Raw genomic sequence first — 21,307 nt, 5'->3', positions numbered from 1 at the left:
AAGAGCAAAAGGATAGCAATTGGTCCCCTTGAAGATCAGAGTGGTCGGCTTTGTATGGAACCAAAAGAGATAGGTGAGATTGTAAATGTTTCCCTCCCCACCACCCCCCCCCCCCCCCACCTCCATCAGTTTTCACTCAGGAAATGGGCACAGAGTCATGGGAAGCAAGGAAAATAAGCAGTGAGGTCATGGAACCTAAACAGATTAAAAAGGAGCTGCTTGCTATCCGAAAGCAAATAAGGGTAGAAAAAAACCCAGCGCCTGACAAAATATTCCTTTGGACCTTGAGCAAAGCTAAAGAAGAAAGTGCAGGGGCTCTGGTAATAATATTTAAAATGTCTTTAGCCACGGGTGTGCCACTAAAGAAATAGAGGGTAGCTCATATTGTTCCGTTGTTGTAAAAAAGGCTCCAAATGTAACCCTGGAAATGATAGGCCATTGAGCCGGATGTCAGAAGTAGGTAAATTATTGGAAGGTGCTCCAAGAGATTGGATATATAATTATTTAGATAGCCAAGGACTGATTAGGGATAGTCAACATGGCTTTGTGCGTGGTAGGTCATGTTTAATCAATCTTATAGTTTTTCAATAGGTTACACGTAAAGTTGATGAAGGAAAGGCTGTGGATATTTTCTACTAAAGGCCTTGGACAAGGTTAGTCAGAAAGGTTCAGATGCTAGGTATTCATGGTGAAGTAATAAACAGGATTCGACAATGGGTGGATGGGAGAAGCCAGAGATTAGTAGTAGACGATGGCTTCTAAGACCGAAGGCCAGTGATTAGTGGTGTGCCTCAGGGATCAGTGATGGGACCATTGTACTTTTCAACTATATCCAATGATCTGGATGATAATGTGGTAAATTGGATCAGCAAGCTTGCAGATGACACTAAGATTGGAGGTGTTGTGGACAGCAAAGAAGGTTTTTAAAGCTTGCATAGGGATCTGGACCAGCTGGAAAAATGGGCTGAAAAATAGCAGATGAAATTTATTTCAGATAAATGTGAGGTATTGTATTTTGAAAGGACAAGAAAGGACAGCAATGGTAGGGCTCTGAGGAGTACTGTAGAACAGAAAGATCTGGCAATACAGAAAAACAATTCCCTGAAAGTCTCATCACAGGTGGATAGGGTTGTACAAGAGATTTTGGCATAAATCCAAGTACTGAATATAGGAGTTGGGATGTTATGGTAAAGTTGTATAAGTCATCAGTGAAGCCAAATATGGAGTATTGCATGCAGTTTTGGTCACCTAACTTGAGAAAAGGAATCAGTAAGATAGAAAGAGTGCAGAGAAGACTTACAAGGATGTTGCCTGGACTTCAGGAACAGAGAACAAGGAAAGGTAATACAGGTTAGTACTTTAATCCTTGGAGCGTAGGAAGAATGAGGGGAGATTTGATAGACATATTTAAAATTACAAGGGGGATAGACAGAGTAAATGTAGGTAGGCTTGTTCCACTGAGGATAGGTGAGAAATGGGTTAAGGGGAAATGTTTAGCAGGAACATGAGGAGGAACTTCTTCACACAGAGTGATGGTGGAGGTATGGAATGAACTGCCAGCTGAAATGGTGAATGCAGGCACAATTTTAACAGGTACTTGGATGGGAGAGGTATGGAAAGCTACAGACTGGGTGCAGGTCAGTGGGACTAGGCAAAAAATATGGTTTGATACAGACTGGGTCTGTTTTTGTGCTATAATGTTCTATGGTTCTACTCGTGTCATGAAATGAGGGGACAATGTATAAAAGTGCTGTAATTTCTAAATGGTCAAACAAAAGCATTTACAAATAACATTTAATAAAATCTAGAATGTACACTTTCATCATACTTGAATTGTTTTATTACGAATTTAAAACTGTGGAGCACAGTGCCAAATAAAAGAAAAAAATTGTCTGTCCCAATCATTATGAAGAGCATTGTACGTGATTAAAATGACAATATACATGATTACACCTGGCACTCCAGCTCCAAACAAAGATTTAATCTCTTGTTCTGTTCGTCTTGTGTCTATGACTAGAAAACATTGCTAAATGTAAGGAACCCTGAAACATGTAGGTCTACCAAGCTAGAGGACCAGATTACGAAGGTACCGTGAGAATATGGCTTAATGGAGGCATCGAGCCCTAGCACCAAGTCTACTACTTAAACTTGGGTTAAGGTAATCAGAAATGGTTTGTAACTTGAGGAATATACAGGTTGTCAGAAACTGTGGGAAAGGAAGCAGAAGCATGCCAAGCATGCCGGCATTTATGTAAGACTCAAAATGAATGCATTCTGGCCTGTTCCACCGATAATTTTACTTGCAAATGTATGACCTTCGGAAAATAAACAGGATTACCTGTTGTGGTATCTGAACCAGAGGGAAATAAATGACTGCTTCAATCTGGTAATAACTGGTAATTACAAAAGTGTGGGTCCACCCTGGATTCAGCATTCCAGCAACAATATGTTTGTTTTGATTTTTTAAGTGATTGTTCTGGATTGGCAATTGTGTACGCACCATGGTCAGTGAGACACTGTTTCGTCAGGTTGCATACAATGAGATGATAATAAACTTGAACTTGAGTATTCACATGTCCATCAAGAAGCAACCACCATCTGCCTCCACCACTACCCCAGCCACACATTGCAGGCACCTGCCACTCTCTGTGTCAAAAAGAAATGCTGTCACCCAACCACCACAATCCTTAAACACATGCAACAAAAGATGGTGACATTTTTTACCCTGAGAAAATAATAATGACTGTCTAATGATGCTTCTTCCAATTTATAAGCTTCTATGAATTATCTTTTTACAGGCAGCTTTGTGTGGATAGTGCATCATTAACAAATGCTACATTCTGATGTAGTACATGAAAAATATTGGAAACCAGCAGAAAGAATGTCCTAGAAAACACAACCCAGGTTTATCCAACCATCCCCCATAGCTCATACCCTCGAATCCTGATAAGTCTTTTGTACTCCCTCCATATCACTCCAGTAATGGGGGCAAACGGAATTGCATGAAATACTTCAAGTGCAACCAAATCAAAATTTTAAATGGAAGCGTAGATGGCAAGGAATTAGATACAATATTCAATAATCAGGTGAATTCAAAAATAAAAAGCTTTTTTCTAAACTAAATTAATTCTTAAACCTACAAGTTTTATTTTGAACCACTGTGTCCAAAAACCCATTATGGCTGTAGGGACAAGGTATTTTCACACAGATGAGAAAGTTTAAATAAAATCAATAAGAGACTCATGTATCTCAACTGTACTAGATGACACAGAAGGGACAAAAATACTGTAATTATTATGAAGATTCAACAAGGCCAGAGGGTTGGGAGTTAGAATGACAGTATATTTTGCAGTAAGAAATAAAAAAATCTAAAAATTTAGCAAAATTGCAGTATAGCAATATAGAATGCTATTCTTATTCATTTCCTTCAATTATCTTTTTACAGGCAGCTTTGTGTGGATAGTGCATCATTAACAAATGCTACATTCTGATGTAGTACATGAAAAATATTGGAAACCAGCAGAAAGAATGTCCTAGAAAACACAACCCAGGTTTATCCAACCATCCCCCATAGCTCATACCCTCGAATCCTGATAAGTCTTTTGTACTCCCTCCATATCACTCCAGTAATGGGGGCAAACGGAATTGCATGAAATACTTCAAGTGCAACCAAATCAAAATTTTAAATGGAAGCGTAGATGGCAAGGAATTAGATACAATATTCAATAATCAGGTGAATTCAAAAATAAAAAGCTTTTTTCTAAACTAAATTAATTCTTAAACCTACAAGTTTTATTTTGAACCACTGTGTCCAAAAACCCATTATGGCTGTAGGGACAAGGTATTTTCACACAGATGAGAAAGTTTAAATAAAATCAATAAGAGACTCATGTATCTCAACTGTACTAGATGACACAGAAGGGACAAAAATACTGTAATTATTATGAAGATTCAACAAGGCCAGAGGGTTGGGAGTTAGAATGACAGTATATTTTGCAGTAAGAAATAAAAAAATCTAAAAATTTAGCAAAATTGCAGTATAGCAATATAGAATGCTATTCTTATTCATTTCCTTCAATTATCTTTTTACAGGCAGCTTTGTGTGGATAGTGCATCATTAACAAATGCTACATTCTGATGTAGTACATGAAAAATATTGGAAACCAGCAGAAAGAATGTCAATTTATTAAAGAAATCATGAGAATTTTCACTAATTTATAGACAAATACCAAGAAAACAACTCATCCTTAACTGCTCTTGAAGATGAAGATGAAGATGGCCTCGTGCACTGCCAAACAAAGGTCACCCGTAAATTGGAGCAGCAACACCTAATACTCCATCTGAGCATGCTACAACTGGATAGCATTAATAGAGACTTCTCCAGTTCCATTCTCCCCCTTTTCCCTATCCCTCTGTCTCCTCTCCTCCAGCTCTCCACCCCCTTGCCTCCATTCATAGAGCCATCCCCCTCCTCGATTGATGTTGTGCCCTCCCTCCTTTGACTCTAAAGGTTGTCATAGCCGAAGGGTGATAGAGCTCCCACTGCCACACAAATACTCTTCATGGCATGCGTCTCAAACAGTCTCTGACAACCAAATCCAACTCCTGGCCTTCACATGTGCCCGGTGAAGCTGTTCTCACTAACAGAAGGGGCAAAGGCATGCCACTGACACCTTGAAACCAGTTGCTCTGAGCAGATGGAAGTCATTAACCACGGATGGTAGCTCATCTAGGAGAAGGAAAACTCTGATTTCAAATCTCTGCTGCCTTGTGGCTATACCCGTGAATGGGAAAGGCTTTGGGAGTAAACCCCAAGAAATACCTGGAATCGGAGACCCAAATATGGTTGACTGCTGTACCCAGCAATGACATTGCAACACCTGCGATACTGCTGGCACCAAACTGTATTGACTTTTTCATTCCTTTTGATCTGTTATTAGCATGAAGGAGGGGGGGGGGGGTCCCACTGCATGGGCAACAGATGGTTCTCCATATCAACTCTGCCCTGGCTTGTCCCCTGGAGAGGCCACTTCAGCTACCTGAGGCGTAGTACCCATGGTCAACCATGATCAACAGAGGCCACAGATTCCTCCCTCCTTTATCCACCCATTACCTCTTGTCATACTCCTACCCTTGCCCTCCCCACCCACCATTTTATTCAGATGCCTGCATACATTTTGCTCGCATCTTGAAGAAGTCCACAGGTCCAAAATATTGGTTATGTATCATTATCTTTGCTATATAATGTACGCTGTTTGACCTGCTGAGTTTCCCCAGCATTTTGTTGTTACTTGAAGTTGGAGCAGTTAACAAAGTATACCAAAAAACAAGTATAATATCTCTTGTTAAGCAACATTTAGTATTATTTTATTACCTGTTTGCAAACTGAAAGCTATTTCAGTTTCTGGTTCCAAAGTTTCATATACTGTGGTCTTCGAATCCATCCCATCATTCCCCTCTTCCTCAAAATCTTTTGACACATTCTATGACTTTTCCATCACCTATTATCCTCTTCATCAATGGATCTCAAGTCATGTCCTTGATGTGTGCATTGCGAGCACAATCGCAAAATGATCACAGGCTCGATATAAAACATTCATTAACCTAATAGGACAAAAATGCATAATTTTAGAATAAGTTTCCTGCAAGTTAGTACATTGAATCTGAGTTTGAACAAAGATGTGATTCTATTAAAAGAATGGATTACTTTCATTTCTTCTGATGGATCTCTTCTATCCATTCTATCCCTATCTTAGTCAAACATGTTAATACACATTCCAGGTGCTCGAATTTGCTCAAGTTCTGCCTGTGATAGGCCCTCACATTCTCCCAGCTACTCCAACTTCCTCCCGAGGCATGCTGGTTCATTAATTGGCTTTTGTAAATTATCTTGGGTACAGGTAAATGGCAGAAGAATCAGAATTTATTGTCACAAACAAATCATGAAATTTGGTGTTTTGTAGCAGCATCACAGAGCAAACATTTATATTATAAACCATCTTACAACATAACTCTAAGTAAAAATAATAGTGCACGAAAAGTAAGGCAGTGCCTATGGTTTATTCAGGAATTTGATGGCAGAAGGGAAGAAGCTGTCCTTGTGCCAATGAGTGCTCGTCTTTAGGCTCCTTTCCAATGGAAGCAGGGTGAAGTAGGGATGACCTGGCTGGTGGGGGTTTTTCAGGATAGAGGCTGCTTTCTAAATACTGAAGATTTTTTTAAGATTTAAGAATCAATGGGAAGTTGTTGGGATTGCGAGAGAAAACAGTTTAGAAGGAAATAGCAGAGGAAATGCGAACAGATGAAATGTTCTGAGAACTCGCATGGACTCGATGAACTGAATGTCCTCCCTCTAGGCCTTGAGGTAGTGTGAAATATAAAATTCATATTCATGCCAAAATAATTTCAATGTTTATGTGCCTTTTTTGAATATTTTTTTCAATTATTTATACTTATATAGATATAAAAATATAAATTAAAAAACCTTTTCTTACTAAACAAAACACAACTCCTTCCCTCCCACCCCTTCACAGTATAAATCTGTACACTGTTAGTGCTTACAGTTGGGTGTAAAAGAAAAAGTCTTCATTGGGGAGGTCTCTTACATTTTTAAAATAATAACACCTTTTTAAAATTTTATTTGGCCTCTATATAGTCCAAATATGGTTGCCATATTTTAATAAATGCATCATATTCATTCTTTAGATTGCATTTTTTTTTCCTGTTATACAACTGTTCATCTCTGTTTTCCATCATGCTATCATGCCCACCTCACTGACAAAAGGCAAAGGAAGAAAAACCCAACACCCAACCCCAACCAACCAATTTTCCCCTGCAACCGCTGCAACCGTGTCTGCCTGTCCCGCATCGGACTTGTCAGCCACAAACGAGCCTGCAGCTGACATGGACATTTACCCCCTCCATAAATCTTCGTCCGCGAAGCCAAGCCAAAGAGAAAGATCTGTAGAGGGGAGTCAGATTTCCAAGTAATCGCAATACATTTCTTAGCCACAGATAAAGCTATTTTAACAAACAAAATTTGGAATTCAGTTAGTTTAATACTTATTTCAATAAAATTGCCCAAAAGATAAAGCTCCGGGTTGTCTGCAAATGCAACCCTGTTATCCTTGCTAGTATTTCAGTAATAATCTGCCAGAGAGGTCTCACCTTTGCACATGACCACATAGCATGTCAAACCTTCCTATTTCTATTCCACATCAAAAAACACATCTCTGATATTACCAATTTTGATATATGAAATTTCTGTGCTGTGAGGTATAATTGATGTAGAAAATTATATTGTACTAATCTGTATTTTGCATTTATAATTGACATCATACTATCTAATCAGACCAGCATTTTCCATTATTGCAACTCCTAAAACTGACTCCCATCTTTCTCTCAATCTCTGTAAACCTGGTTTTGCACTTCCATTTTGCAGAGCAAAGTACATTTTAGATATAAATTTAGGTGTGTACCCCAGTCAAATTGTTAGCTCCACCTCACTAATTTCAGGTGGGGCCAAGTTTGGACCCCATCTTTCTCTTAAGAACAATCTTAACTGGGGAAAGCAAAAGAATGTCCCATTAGCTACTCCATACTTATTTCTTAGTTGTTCAAAAGACACACCAAGAGATCCTTACATTTAGCAATAATCAACTTATCTTATTCCTTTGTCATACCATGAATTCAATATTTTGTTACCCAGATTCATAGACAGTAGTAAATTTTTGCATAATGGCATTCTCAATTATATAACTGCTTCCTCCCCCCCCCCCCCCATATATTCATTTATTTCTAGCCATATTCTAATCATGTGTATTCATATAGGATTATCTGGGTTTTTTTGTTATTGACAACATTCACTTATAAATAGAATCCTTCACTGTCTTCTCTTTTATTGAATTCAGTCCCATTCAAATCCACAAAGGGGGACTGTTTTCTTCAAAGAAAGATGATAGAAAACTTGCTTGTGTTGATAGATAATACTTCTTAAAATGCGGGAATCTAAGTCCTCCCAATTTATAGTCCCGTGTTAACTTTTCCAGTCCAAAGGAAGTGCCTTATACAATTTAAAGAAATTTTTAGATAGTACAATAGGGAATGATTGAAAGAGATTCTGTAGTCTTGGCATTACCTTCATTTTTATACAATTTACCCGTTCCATTTCTGTAAATCATTTTTTCTACTTTTTCTAAGAGGAGTATAATTAAGATTATATAAATTCTGTAAATTATTCTCTGTCATTATTCCTTAGTATTTAATTCCATCTTCCATTTAAATCTACTACTGTTTTTATATCTTTCATAATCAAAATTTTGCAATGGCATTATCTCACTTTTATCCCTATGTATTTTACATCCCAATATTCTTTCATAATTTTCTAATATTGTTTGTAATCTTGTCAATGATTCAGCTGGATCAGACATATATAATACCACATCTTCAGCAAATAAACTAATTTTATGCTCTTCCTGTTCAACTTTGAAGCCCTTAATATTAAGAGCTCTTATAATAATCTCTGCAGAGGCTTAATAGCCAATATGAATAATGCTGGTGATAGGAGACACCCCCTGTATACTCAATCTACTCAAGGGAAAAATACATGACATTTGGTTATTAGTTATAATTTTAGCTTTTGGCTTATAATTGAGTTTTTATCCAATTTATAAATTTTCTACCTACACCAAATTTTTCCAATGTTTTATAGAAGAAAGACCATTCTAATTAGTCAAAAGCCTTTTCTGCATCTAAAGAAATAGTTATGCTTGGATTCAACCTTGATTTTTCCATATGTATTATATTGAATAATCTACCCAGACTATTCGAAAAATGACTTCCTTTAACAAATCCCACCTGATCGGGATGTATTAATGTTGGCTGGTGCTTATGCTAGAATTTTACTGTCTGCCTTCAGAAGTGATATTGATCTGTATGATGAGGTTTGTAATGTGTCTCTACCTTTCTTTGGTAGGACTGTAATTATAGCAGTTGAAAATGTTTCCAGGAGGGTTTGGGTCTCCACCGCCTGGTCCAACACATTCATCAACAGAGGCATCAACAAATCTTTAAATTGTCTATAGTACTCAGGAGGGAACCATCTTCTCCCAGGGACTTACTAGCTTGTAAAGTACCCAAAGCTTTCTCCATTTCTTCCCTGGTAAAAAAGTGCACCTTAGTAATCTTTTTCTCTCTCTTCTAGTTTGGGAAGTTCAACACTTATTAAAAATTTCTCCATCTCATTTTCATCTCCTACTAACTCTGATTTATATAGTATGGTCTAAATGTACTATTTATTTCTTTTTGATATATGTTATAGTATCAGCTTCTGTTTCTATGGCATTTATCATTCTGGATGACTCCTCTGCTTTAACCTATGAAGATAACACTTTGTGTGCCCGTTCCCCTTGTTCATAATATTTTTGTTTAGTTATAATAGTTTTTTCCCCATTCTATATGTTTGCAGGGTATTACATTGTAACTTTTTATCCTCTTTTGTCTTCCTGATATCTGATATTCTTTTTCCAATTTTTTTTATATCCCTCTAAGTTATCTCCTTCTAAGTCTCTTGCATATTCGCTCAAGATTTTTAGTCGAAGAAATAATTCGCCCCCTCAAATAAGCTTTAAGCATATTCCATATTAGAAAACAGTTGTCAATGGAAGGAAGATTATTTTCACAAAATATTTCTGTCTCTTCATCAGTTCACAAAAATCCTTCCTCTTTAATAATGTAGTATTAAGGTGCCATCTATTCATACTTTCTTTCTTTTCCATTATTGTAATAGATAACATTAATGGTAAGTGGTCTGATAAAAGTCTTGCCAAATACTCCATTTTTAACACTCTACTTTGTAACTGGGCAGACATTAAAAATAGGTCAATCCTTGTATGTGAATCATGTACCCTTGAGTAGAACAAGTAGTCTCTTTCTAAGGGGTTGAGTCACCTCCATATATCAATTAAATTTAAATCCTTCATAAATGATTATTCGTATTTCCATTATTGGATACAAACAAAAACTGAAATCTTCTCCAATCATTATATTTTGTCTTCCCCCCTGCAGTTTTTAAAAAGATATCCTTCAGAAAGACTTCATCATCAAAATTTGGGGTGTAAATATTCATAAGTGTCCATGATTCTGCATACATTTTACAGTTTGCCATTGCAAATCTTCCAGTTTAATCAGTTAAAGTCTCTTCTATTATTATTGGTATACCTTTATTAATTAAAATCATTAGACCTCTTGCTTTTGATCCAAATGAAGACAATATTACTTGCCTCACCCATCCTCTTTTTAATTTTGCGTGCTCCAATTTGGTAAGATGTGTTTCTTGTAAAAAAAAAGACTATAACTGCCTCTAATTTCTTTAGGCATGCCAAGACCCGTTCTCTCTTCACCATCCCGTTAATTCTATAAACATTAAAACTAATAAATTTTAATGTTCTATCCATATTCTTCTTTAAATCATTATTTTTTAAAACAGTGAAATCTCTGACTCTTTAAATAATAATGATATTTCCCCTTTAAGAAAAACACACAATGTGCCTGTCTCAACGGCGACTTATACGTAGACCCCGAAAGTCTGCGAGAAAAGCCCATGGAATCTCTCGAGAAAGGAGAACCTTTAGCACCACCTTTTTTTTTGCTACTCCTTTCCAAGTGCCATTCTCACCCTTAAACCGGAGTTTCCACCCTGCAACTACTTTTCTCATGTTATTTTTTTCTTTTCTAAACTCTCCGCGAGCATTTCTATACACTTAACTTTTAAACAATATTTACAAGACAGTTTAACAAAAATAAAAAAAATACAACTTTTACTACTTAGTTCTATTACAAATATTTTCACAATTTACTCCCTCAGCAATCTCAATCTCTTTTTTTTTTTACGAACTGCAGAAAGTCTTCCACCTCGTTCTTGGTCTTGAAATATCACCAGTTCCATTAAGCTACTTCAACCCTCAAAGTCACAGGATATATTATTGAGTATTTCAGGTTTTTAGCACATAGTTGCCTTTTCACATCTTCAAATTCTTTTCTTTATTTAATCAAGGTCCTCAAAAAATAGTATCTTTTCATGATCAGGCTATTATTCTGCTTAGAGTAATCAATATATTGCTTCCAGAATTCTCTCTCATTTTCAGTAGCTTAAAAGTATTATGGGCCCAGAGAACCCCAAAACCCAGCAGCAATAGAAATTCACCAAGACAAATGGTTACTTAAACAAAAGTTACTTTTAATTTTCTTTAAACATAAAAATAGGATCAAACTTTAACTTATTACCATTAACTTAAACCCCTTCTAATTCTAAGTGCATGTGTATATAATGTATATAAGTTCAGAAAAGTTATTTGATTTACAAGTGTAACAATGTTAATATTTGGGGAGAATTTATAAGATTTTGAGTAGGTCACGTACATGCACAAATTTTAAAACAGATTTTATTTGAAAGACTGAAGAATTCACATTGCAAGATCTCTGGAGAATGTAAGCACTTTTCACATGTAGGTGTTAATTGGACTGAAGTCATAAATTGGTTGACCATTGTCTTGGTGGAGTCATGCTGTCTATCAGTACCTTTTCTGCAAAGTGCTGGATTGTTTACCTAAGATAACAACTTGAGAAGAAGAAAGAACTCCTGCTGTTTGCTGGAGAAGGTGGGGATTTTGCAAGACATAAGTCACATGCTCTCTTTGGCGTTTCAGTTGGAAAAGAGAGAGAGTTAACAGCTCAGTCAGTCAGTGTGTGGGACACTGACAAGTAACTGAAAAGTGCAATCCAGAGAAAACTGTTTAAAAATGATGAAAGCAAGTCGCAGAGCAGAAGATGGCTGGAAGTGCTATCTGTCTGATGTATCTCTTGAAATAGAGGAAGGAATTGAACTCTGTGGTAGCTTGAAGAAAGAGGCTACCATCTAGAAGACCCAGATGGGGTAAGTTTCATCAGCAAGACCCTGAGGTGATTAGTGGTGGTACCTCAGTTGTAGAAATCCTGGAGCAACAAATATCTCTCTCTGCAAACCCTACAAGAACCTTCCTGAGCAGTAAACATTTACCTTTCAAGCACCAAGCCTGGAGCTTTATAATAGAACTTTATACATGTTAAATTCTGTGCAGAGTATGGTGATTGCCTGCAACCAGAGAACTTGGAAGAAGTGAGATTGAACTATGAACCAAATAACTTTTCTTGAATTTACACACACATTACATACACGTGCGCTTAGAATTAGAAGGGGGTAATTTGGGTTAGTATAGAGTATAGTATAAGAATAGAGTTAAGTTATAGTTTGATTCTATTTTCATGTTTGAAGTTGATTAAAAATAACTTTTGTTTTAAAAGCCACTTGTCTTGGTGAATGACTGTTGCTATTAGGTTTTGGGGTCCTTTGGGCTAGTAACCACAGTCCAATCTCACTTCTACAAGTTCATCGGTATTAGTCAATTCTTATACAGTGCACAAAATTTAACATTTATGAATTTTCGCCAAGCTCTGGTGCTTAAAGGTAATTAGTTTCCACTCAGGAAGACTCTGGTTGGTTTCGGAGAGAGATTTGTTGCTTGTTGGACAAACACAAACCGATTCCGTCCAATCAGCCACTTCAGTGTCTTGCCGAAGAAACTTGCCCCATCAGGGTTTTCCAAATTATAACCTCTTCTTCTGCAGGTCACCACAGAGTTCTTTTTGTTTCCCTTATTTCAGATGAAATATTTTAATCAGCCATTTCCTCTTGTATGGACCACAAGGGTTTTCAACAGGTCTCAGAACTCACAATCCATCTTCAAAATGGGGTTTCAACAAGCAGCCAGCTTGCCATGACTGCAGAAACCAGCTCTCTTAGAGAAAACCTATTTGGTGTGTGTGTCTCTCTCTCTCTCTAATCTCTCTCTCTGCTTGCAAAACCAAATGACCTTCTTAGAACAGAAAACTGCAACTAGACAAATTATGGCACCAGACCCAAACGAGCCTATACATCTTCTCCTTTCAAAAATATCATCCATTTACACCTGCTTTTGAAGTTTCTTCAGCTCGGGTTCTTCTGTTTTCCCCTCTTTGTGAAATTCTTCAGCAAAGCAGTTTCATTGTCTTTACAAAGGCACTGGGCCTGGAGTGTCTGGTTTGAGCAGAGCTCTTGCATTTTAAATGAGATCTGTTTTGTGAAGTGTTTGTGTTTGTTTGTGACCTACACTAAAACTCCACAATCTATCTTCTCCAAAAACAAATTTATATGTATTATAAAATATAATATAATCCATCACAAAAGTCTAACCAAAACTGGTCTTGGTCTCTGATCGCCGTCTTTTCTGGGTCCGAATGTTCAGTGAGCTCTCTCGATATTAGTTTTTTTCCAAATTTGTCTTCTCCCAACATTTGTGGGATCCATTTTTGAAAAAAAGTTCTGTGACAGATTATTTTGTGTTTGTATTGTATATAGATATGTTTTGGGGAGATAAATTGGGGGAAGGTTTTTTTGTGTTGGTCACATGCAAACACTTTAAAACAGATATTTAAAATACTGGAGCTCTGCTCATGCTAGACAGGCAGCGCCAAGAGCCTTTGCAAAAGCTTTGGAGAGTACCCGAGAGATGTCACTAATGGATTGTTGCTTACAAAACGGCAACAGATAAAAGAACTCAGAGCCACAAGCTGTCTGGAGTGGAACTTGCTGTTCTAAGAGGGTCATATGGTTTTGCAAGCAGAGAGGGTCACACAGGCTTTCTCTCTGAGAGAGGGAATTCAGTTCTGCAGTTTTACAGTCAACAACAGCAGCTGGGACTGGAACAGGACAAGCTGGCAAGCTTGTGGAAAATCCCATTTGGAAGACAGGTTGTGAGAGCTTAGTTCAGCCTGGTCAAAGCCCTTGTGGTTCATGCAAGAGGAAAGGACAGGCTGTCTAATGTTTCACTTGGAATGAGGGAAACAAAAAGGAACTCTGTAGTAACCTGAAAGAAAGAGGCTATCACCTGAAGAACCCTGAGAGGGCAAGTTTCTTTGGCAAGACATTGAAGTAGCTGGTTACAAGGAATCAGTTGTGGGTGTCCAGCAAACAACAAATCTCTCTGAAAACGGACAAGAACCTTCCTGAGCAGTAACCATTTACCTTTCGAGCACCAAAGCCTGGTGATCTTCATAACTGTTAAATTCTGTGCACAGTATAAGAATTGCCTGCAACCAGTGAACTTAGAGGAACGAGAAGTGAGATTGAACTGTGAATCAAATAACTTTTTTGAACTTACATACACATTACATACAGGTGCGCTTAGAATTAGAAAGGGGATAAGTTAGGTTAGTTGTTAATTGTAATAAGTTAAAGTTTAATCCTCTTTTCATGTTCAAGGATAATTAAAATTAACTTTTGTTTAAATAACCATTTGCTGTGGTGAATATCTATTGCTGCTGGGTTTTGGGGTCCTCTGGGTTCGTCACATTTTACTAGGTCTTTTCTCTCGATTCCTTCCTTTAGTCCAATAATTCGGACATTATTCCATTGACTAAAGTTCTCCATATGGTCAATTTTGTCAAGCAGTCTTTGTTTATCCAACCCCAATTCTTTGGCTTTTTTTCCCCTCAAAGCCTTAAGCATTTCATGCGTTTTTGTCAATTCACTCTCTGCTTGACCCATTTTCTCCGACAGGTCTTCAATAATCTCTTTTATTTCAGTCATTTTCTCCATCATATCTCTCATCACGGTTTCAACACTTATGAATTGGTAACTCAAATTCTCCATTTTTTCCAGGATGATGCTCAATTCTTGACCCAACTCCACAGTTTTACCTGGTTCTGCTGATCCCATTGCCATTTTTGCACCACTCCCTTTCGGACTTTCATCCGATGTTCCCGGTTGTACAGAAGCTTCTTCAATTTTTGTTCTTGGCTGCTTCGTGCTAGTTTTATCCATTTTTGATGAAGAATGTTTTCACCATCTAGTTAGTACTCTTCATAGAGAGATCAACCAAAACACATCTGTCTAAATCCTTCACATGGCCATGCCCCCTTTATACATCATTTTTAATTAAAACTGATACCCTGATCTTCACACAACAAAATGTGAAAATGCTAACAGAGCTGCATTCATATATGCTCACTCATCTACCAATTAATTAGTTTCTGAAGCAGCCTTAAACAGGGTCAACACATCACAACTCTTTAAAAACTCTTGTAATGGATCTGCGTTAATATTAAGCTATATTTTATATAAATATGTCTTAGGTAATGTAGTGGGTTTAGAACAGGGTTACACACACTCAGACAATACATTCAGAAGTGAGGTAATCATTTGGAGTCTTAACGTATGCAAGCCAGAGTTATGAAGGTCACATGGTTTCCAAGAAACTGGAGCTGGCAACTGAAAGATTCCAGTGAATGGTCACATGGTTTCTAGAATTTAGACTGATGTCATTGATGATGTAATGTTACATGATGTCAGAGAACATCATGTCTAGAACAATGAAGGCAGAGTAATCTCTACAAAGAAATTGAGATACTGTTCTATATTGTATTATCCTTATCACAGGAGATACACAACACAAGTGGCTTTTAAATAAACAGGATCACTTCCCACTGCTCTTTTAAGAAAATAGAAGCAGCCTCACTTGTGCCCAGAAGATGGTCACTCCTGTCTAAAAGACAGCTCATTAAGAGACTTGTGAGTTTAAAGCGATCTGAAAATATAATGTTTATAATTACTTCTAAACTGTGATTTAAAAGGACCCTGAAGTCAACAAGATGTTTGAAACTTGTCTTTAAAATTGACCTTTTAGGTTTTGGGACTTTTAACACACACACACACACACACACACACACACACACACACACACATATTTACATTTGCACATAGTAGGGCTAAATTTAAAGTTAAGTTTAGAGACGAGTAAGAAATGTTACGTTATTAATGGTTTAATTAAATATTATTTTGAATTTACCATTGTCTGGTGAATTTTTCATTGCTGTTCATTTGTTAGTACTAATAAGAATTTATTAGTTTGTAACACTCTAAACTGGAGTTAAACATTTTTTTTAAAGAATTTCCTTTAACATATCATCGTATGCAAATAACTTGAAGTATAAATCTATAGGACAAGATATGTACAAAACAAATCAGTGTATCAACATTAGTATATCATTAAAGAAGTTCTAGCCTAACACAAATGGAAAAAATTATATTAGGATTTGACATAATTTAGAGCATTGGACCACAACATCAGGAATATGCGATTCATCCCATCACGAGCAACTAGCAGCCAATCAGAACGTGATCCTTGCCCCACCATTCAAACATGAGCTGGTCCATTTTCCCACTCAGCCCCACTTTCTCCCCATAACCTCTGATGCCGTGGCTCATCAAGAATCCACCGATCTCTGCCTTAAGTACACCCAGTGACCTGGCCTCCACAACTGCTTGTGGCAACAGATTGCACAGATTTACCACCATTTGGCTCAAGAAATTCTTCCACATCTCTCTTCTAAATGGACACCCTTTAATCCTGAAGCTTTTCCTTCTTGTCTAGACTTCCCCACCCTGGGAAACGACCTTTCAACATTTACTTTGTCCAGAGCTTTCAACGTTCAAAATGTTCCAATGAGGTTCTTTCCACCACACCCCACCTTCCACCCCCCCCCCACCCCGCCCCGGTCATTCTCCTATTCCAACAAATACAGGCCTAGAGCTATCAAATGCTGCTCGTATGATAACCTTTTCATTCCCAGAATCATCATAGTAAATCTCCTTTGAACCTTTCTAATCAATATCAGCACATCCTTTCTTAAATGATGAGCCCAAAACAGCTCACAATACTCCAAGTGAAGTTTCACCAGTGCCTCAACGTCACATTCCAGCTCTTGTATTCTATTTCTCTTGAAATGAATTCCAGCATTGCATTTACCTTCTTCACCACCATTTCAACCTGCAAGTTTACCTTCAGGCCATCCTGCACGAGGATTCCCAAGTTCCTTTGCATCTGGGTATTTTCAATTTTCTCCCCATTTAAAAAAAAGTCTGCTCATTTATTTTTTTCTAAAAAAATTGCACGACTATAAACATTCCGATATTATACTTCATTTGCCAATCTGCCTATTCTCCTAATCTGTAAGCCCTTCTGCAGCCTTAGTGTTTCCTCTACACTACTTGCTCCTTCCCCTACCTTGGTATAATCTCAAACTTGAGCCATTCATTCCATAATCAAAATCACTAATATATAACATAAAAAGAAGCAGTCCCAGCACCAACCCGTGGAACATCTCTAGCAATTATCAGCCAATCAGAACATGATCCTTGCATTCCAATTCCGCTTCCTGTCAGTCAATTTACTTACATTTATGAATGGGAAATCACATTTGACAAATCATCTGAAATTTTAGGAGGGTGTAACAAGCAAAATAGACAAGAATGAAGCATTTGCTGATGTACAGTAAAATTCTGATATCCAGAATTCAAGCAATGGGCAAATCAATGCAACCAGCAAAATATCCAGTGCAAATAAATAAATAAATAGATTGGAATAAATAAAATTTAAATAAAAGTTTAAAACTGTAAAAGTAAATGTTCTCTGAAGCAAAACACAGCCCCTCGAAGTTGTCATATCAAACCTCTGCAAATTCCTAAGGAGATGCGCTGACATGCTTTTATTCACGATGCCAGTGTCCAGGAAAGATCCTCTGAGATAGTGACTCCTCTATTTGCTCACCCTCTCCACCACTGATCCTCAATGATCACTGTATTGTATACCTCTCGCTTTCTCTTCCTAAAATCAACAATCAACTTCTTCGTTTTGGTGACATTGAGTGCAAGGTTGTTGTTGGTGCACCCTCCAGCCAAGTTTTCAATCTCCCACCTGTATGCTGACTCATCACGTTTCCTTATGCAACCCACTACTGTGGTGTTGATGGTAAATTTGTGGATGATGTCATTGTTGTACCGAGCCACACAGTCATAGGTATAAAGTGAGTTGAGAATGGGACTAAGAACGCAGTCCTGTGGTGCTCTGGTACTGATGGAGATTGTGGAGGAGATGTTCTTACCAATCTTCACCGATTGCAGTCTGGAGGTGAGGAAATCCATGATCCAATTACAGAGTAGGGTGTTGAGTCAAAGGTCTTGGAGTTTGCTGATCAGTTTTGAGGGGATGACAGTGTTAAATGTCAAAATGTAGTCAATACAGTGCATCTTTACTGTCCAGGTGTTCCAGAGCTTTGTGAGGAGCAAGTGAGATGGTATTCGCTGTAGACCTATTGCTATGATAAGCAAACTGAAACATATCCATGCCACTGCTCAGAATTGATCTGATTTAGCACCAGCCTTTCAAAGCACTTCATCACTGTTGATGTAAGTGAAGTGCTACTGATCGATAATCATAAAGGCAGGTTACTGCACTCTTCTTGGGCACTGGCATGATTGACACCATTTGAAATAGGAGGATGGAGTGAGATATTGAAGATATCCGTGAATATATTGGTAAGTTGGTCAGCATAGATTTTTAATACTTAGCCAGGTACTCTGTTTGGGCGAGATCCTTTCCTCAGATTCACTTTCCTGAAGACAGCATGCACGTCATCCTCAGATATGGAGAAGATGGGATCATCGGGATGTAGGATGCAGAGGGGTGGTTCTTCACTGTTGCTGTCATCAAATCAGGCATAGAAGGAAGTGAATTCCTCCGGAAGTGAAGCTTTGCCATCTGCTACTTCACCAGATTTGGTTTTGTAACAGATTATAGCATTTAGGCCCTGCCACAACTGTCATATATCCCTTGCTTCCAATTTCATTGGGAATCTCCAATTTGCCCAGGAGAGCTTTTCGCAGGAAAACAATACTGAAATTTTTTTCTTCAATTTACTTTACATTTTGCAATGTATTTTGTCTTTTATATTCTTAATGCAGATGTATTAGCTAGACATTGTAAGAGTCCACGCAACTGGAAAATTTGCATACCCGGCATCTGCGATCCCCGTACGTGCCGATAGCAAGGATTTTGAAGGTCTTTAGTAAAATACCACAGATTATGAAAGAAAATTATAGCACATGATATTCAGGTTATGTACTGCTGTGGATGGAGGACTGCTTCATGGTTACAAAACAAACTGAAAGAATCAGTTGGTTCATTTCCTATCAGGTACATGTGGGCAGAAGAGAGAAAAAGGAATCAGTACTGTTTTCCCAGGTCCCACAATTATTCAGATGAAGATTATTATTAAATTAGACAAATATATTGTCATAGGCCAATTCGGCCCTACAAGTACTTGCCCATTTTACACCCTGATACGTCTTTGATGGATGGGAGGAAACTGGAGACCCCAGTGAAAACCCACTCAGACACAGGGAGAATGTACAAACTCCTTACAGACAGTGAGGGATTTGAACACAGGTCTGGTCCCAATCACTGGTGCAGTAAAGGTGTTGCACTAACTGCTATATCAACCGTGCAATCCATATGCCAGTGTGGGCTGTATATAGGATTCACTTGGCCTGTCTATTATCTTCAGAGGATAATAGACAGGCCAAGTGAATAGGCAAGGACACTGCAGATGCAATACAAGGTATGGAAGTCTAATAAAACGACTTCATCTGGAATAGTGAACAGATTTGGTCTCCTTACAAAAGGAGGATATGGGTACTACATTGATGTACATGTAGAATGTACAATATATATGACAATAAAATCATAATTAAAGGTTTACCAGATTGATTCCTGAGATAGTGGGCTAGCCAAATGATAAGAAATGAAGCTGACTTTGCCTATAGTCTTGCAATTTAAAGACAAGAGACAATTCAGGTAAGGACTTACAAGTGGCAAATAACATTCACACAAGTGTCAGGCAGTGACCAATTCCAACAAGGAATTGCATATCCTAGATAGCCCAATGAGTGCATCTTCAACTTCTCTCAGGTAGCTTTACCCAAACAGATGAAAGCAGCTTATTTGATTGGTACTCCATTTTGCTTCAGACTAATGTGGTGAGTATATGAAGAAAAGAAACTGAGTATCAAACATAAATGATTGGGCTGAAATGTACCTACCTCCAACCATTAAAAGAGAGAACTGGATATAACTTCCTCCTCATAGGTCAGTTCATCTCCCAATTCCAGCCTGTGCATTGAACAGAGAAATGAGATGTAAATCGGATAAAAGCACATCAAACCTCCAACTCCACAAAAGGACTTAATGGCAAACCTTCTACTGCAGCAATGACATTATGAGCAGAGGGACAAGATGCATTGCATCTGCCTCCTTAAATTTTACCAGCCCAGATGACCTTATTCATTTGAATGGGGTCACTGGCTTTGAGTATATAAAACATAATGCAAAAGGAAAGTGATTTAATTTATTTCAAAAAAATACTTTAAAGCATTTTAATTAAACATATTGAAAAGGTTAATGCTGTCATTTAAATAAATGCAAATTATACAAAATTAAATTATATAAACCTTTTTCTAACTAAATGGTGACTTCATGAACATATTGAAATTTTGATGCAAAATGTTAGATTTCATTTCGTCCATGTAGACAAGTTCCAACTGTACAAATTTAGGGAGGCATTTTCCTACAAGTGAATATTAAGTTAAGGTGCTCTGACCATTATATTGCAGAGCACATTTGATGGACCAAAAAAAATGCTTAAGAAACTCAGGAGTAAAACATGAAAGTCTGCAGACACTGTGATGAACCTCATTGAAGGGCTCAAGCCCAAAACATTGGTTATGATTCTTTACTATATGAAGGACGCTGTTTGACTTACTGACTTTCTCCAGCATTGTCAAGCAGAATCTATGGAGGAAATTGGACTGTTGTCGTTTTGGTCAACTCTTGAAGGACCAAAAATGTCAACTGTCCTTTTTCCTCCATGGTGCCTCACTCAATGAGCCCAGGTTTGAAACGTTTATTATCCTTTACTTCCTATAGATGCTGCTTGACCTGCTGAGTTTCTCTGGCACATCTGCGTATGGCACTCAAATCCAGCATCTGAAGATTTTCTTGCATAACTCCTACATCACTTTATGTTCTAGATTCCAACATGTACAGTTTCATGTCCTACATTTTGATGAACCAGGGGTCTTTCAAAAGTAACACTGATAGCAGTAATATCATTCATGATGGATATGTTAAAAATGCCAGTACATTTTGATAAAAAGGGAAAGGATACAAGCATGGAGTTACCCTTGCCCTCATCTTCCAACTACAAGGAACTTTTTTTTTGGCATTTTCCACCACCTTTAATGCAATACCACATCAAGCACTCCTTCCCTTTCTCCATTCCAACAGTTCTTTCTGTAGCTAACTAATTCACTTTTCCATCCCCACCAACATTTACTACC

At 37.7% G+C, this 21,307-nt stretch overlaps 1 protein-coding gene across 1 annotated transcript in view; it reads right to left on the bottom strand.

The window, feature by feature from the left end:
• Positions 1 to 21,307, bottom strand: part of LOC138765010 (peroxisome proliferator-activated receptor delta-like) — a 50,052-nt gene that overhangs the window by 25,355 nt on the left and 3,390 nt on the right. The window contains exons 3-4 of the mRNA XM_069941622.1: positions 20,012 to 20,081; positions 5,375 to 5,604 (exon numbers count right to left, since the gene is read on the bottom strand). Coding sequence (XP_069797723.1) covers positions 5,375 to 5,444 — 70 coding nt within the window. The 5' untranslated portion in view covers positions 5,445 to 5,604; positions 20,012 to 20,081. The remainder of the gene's footprint in view (positions 1 to 5,374; positions 5,605 to 20,011; positions 20,082 to 21,307) is intronic.

This window comes from Narcine bancroftii, chromosome 5 (genome assembly GCF_036971445.1).
Source record: "Narcine bancroftii isolate sNarBan1 chromosome 5, sNarBan1.hap1, whole genome shotgun sequence".
In the NCBI taxonomy this organism is placed as follows: Eukaryota; Metazoa; Chordata; class Chondrichthyes; order Torpediniformes; family Narcinidae; genus Narcine; species Narcine bancroftii.
Note: the sequence above shows the minus strand (reverse complement) of the source record. Positions and strands in the feature narration are given on the sequence as shown.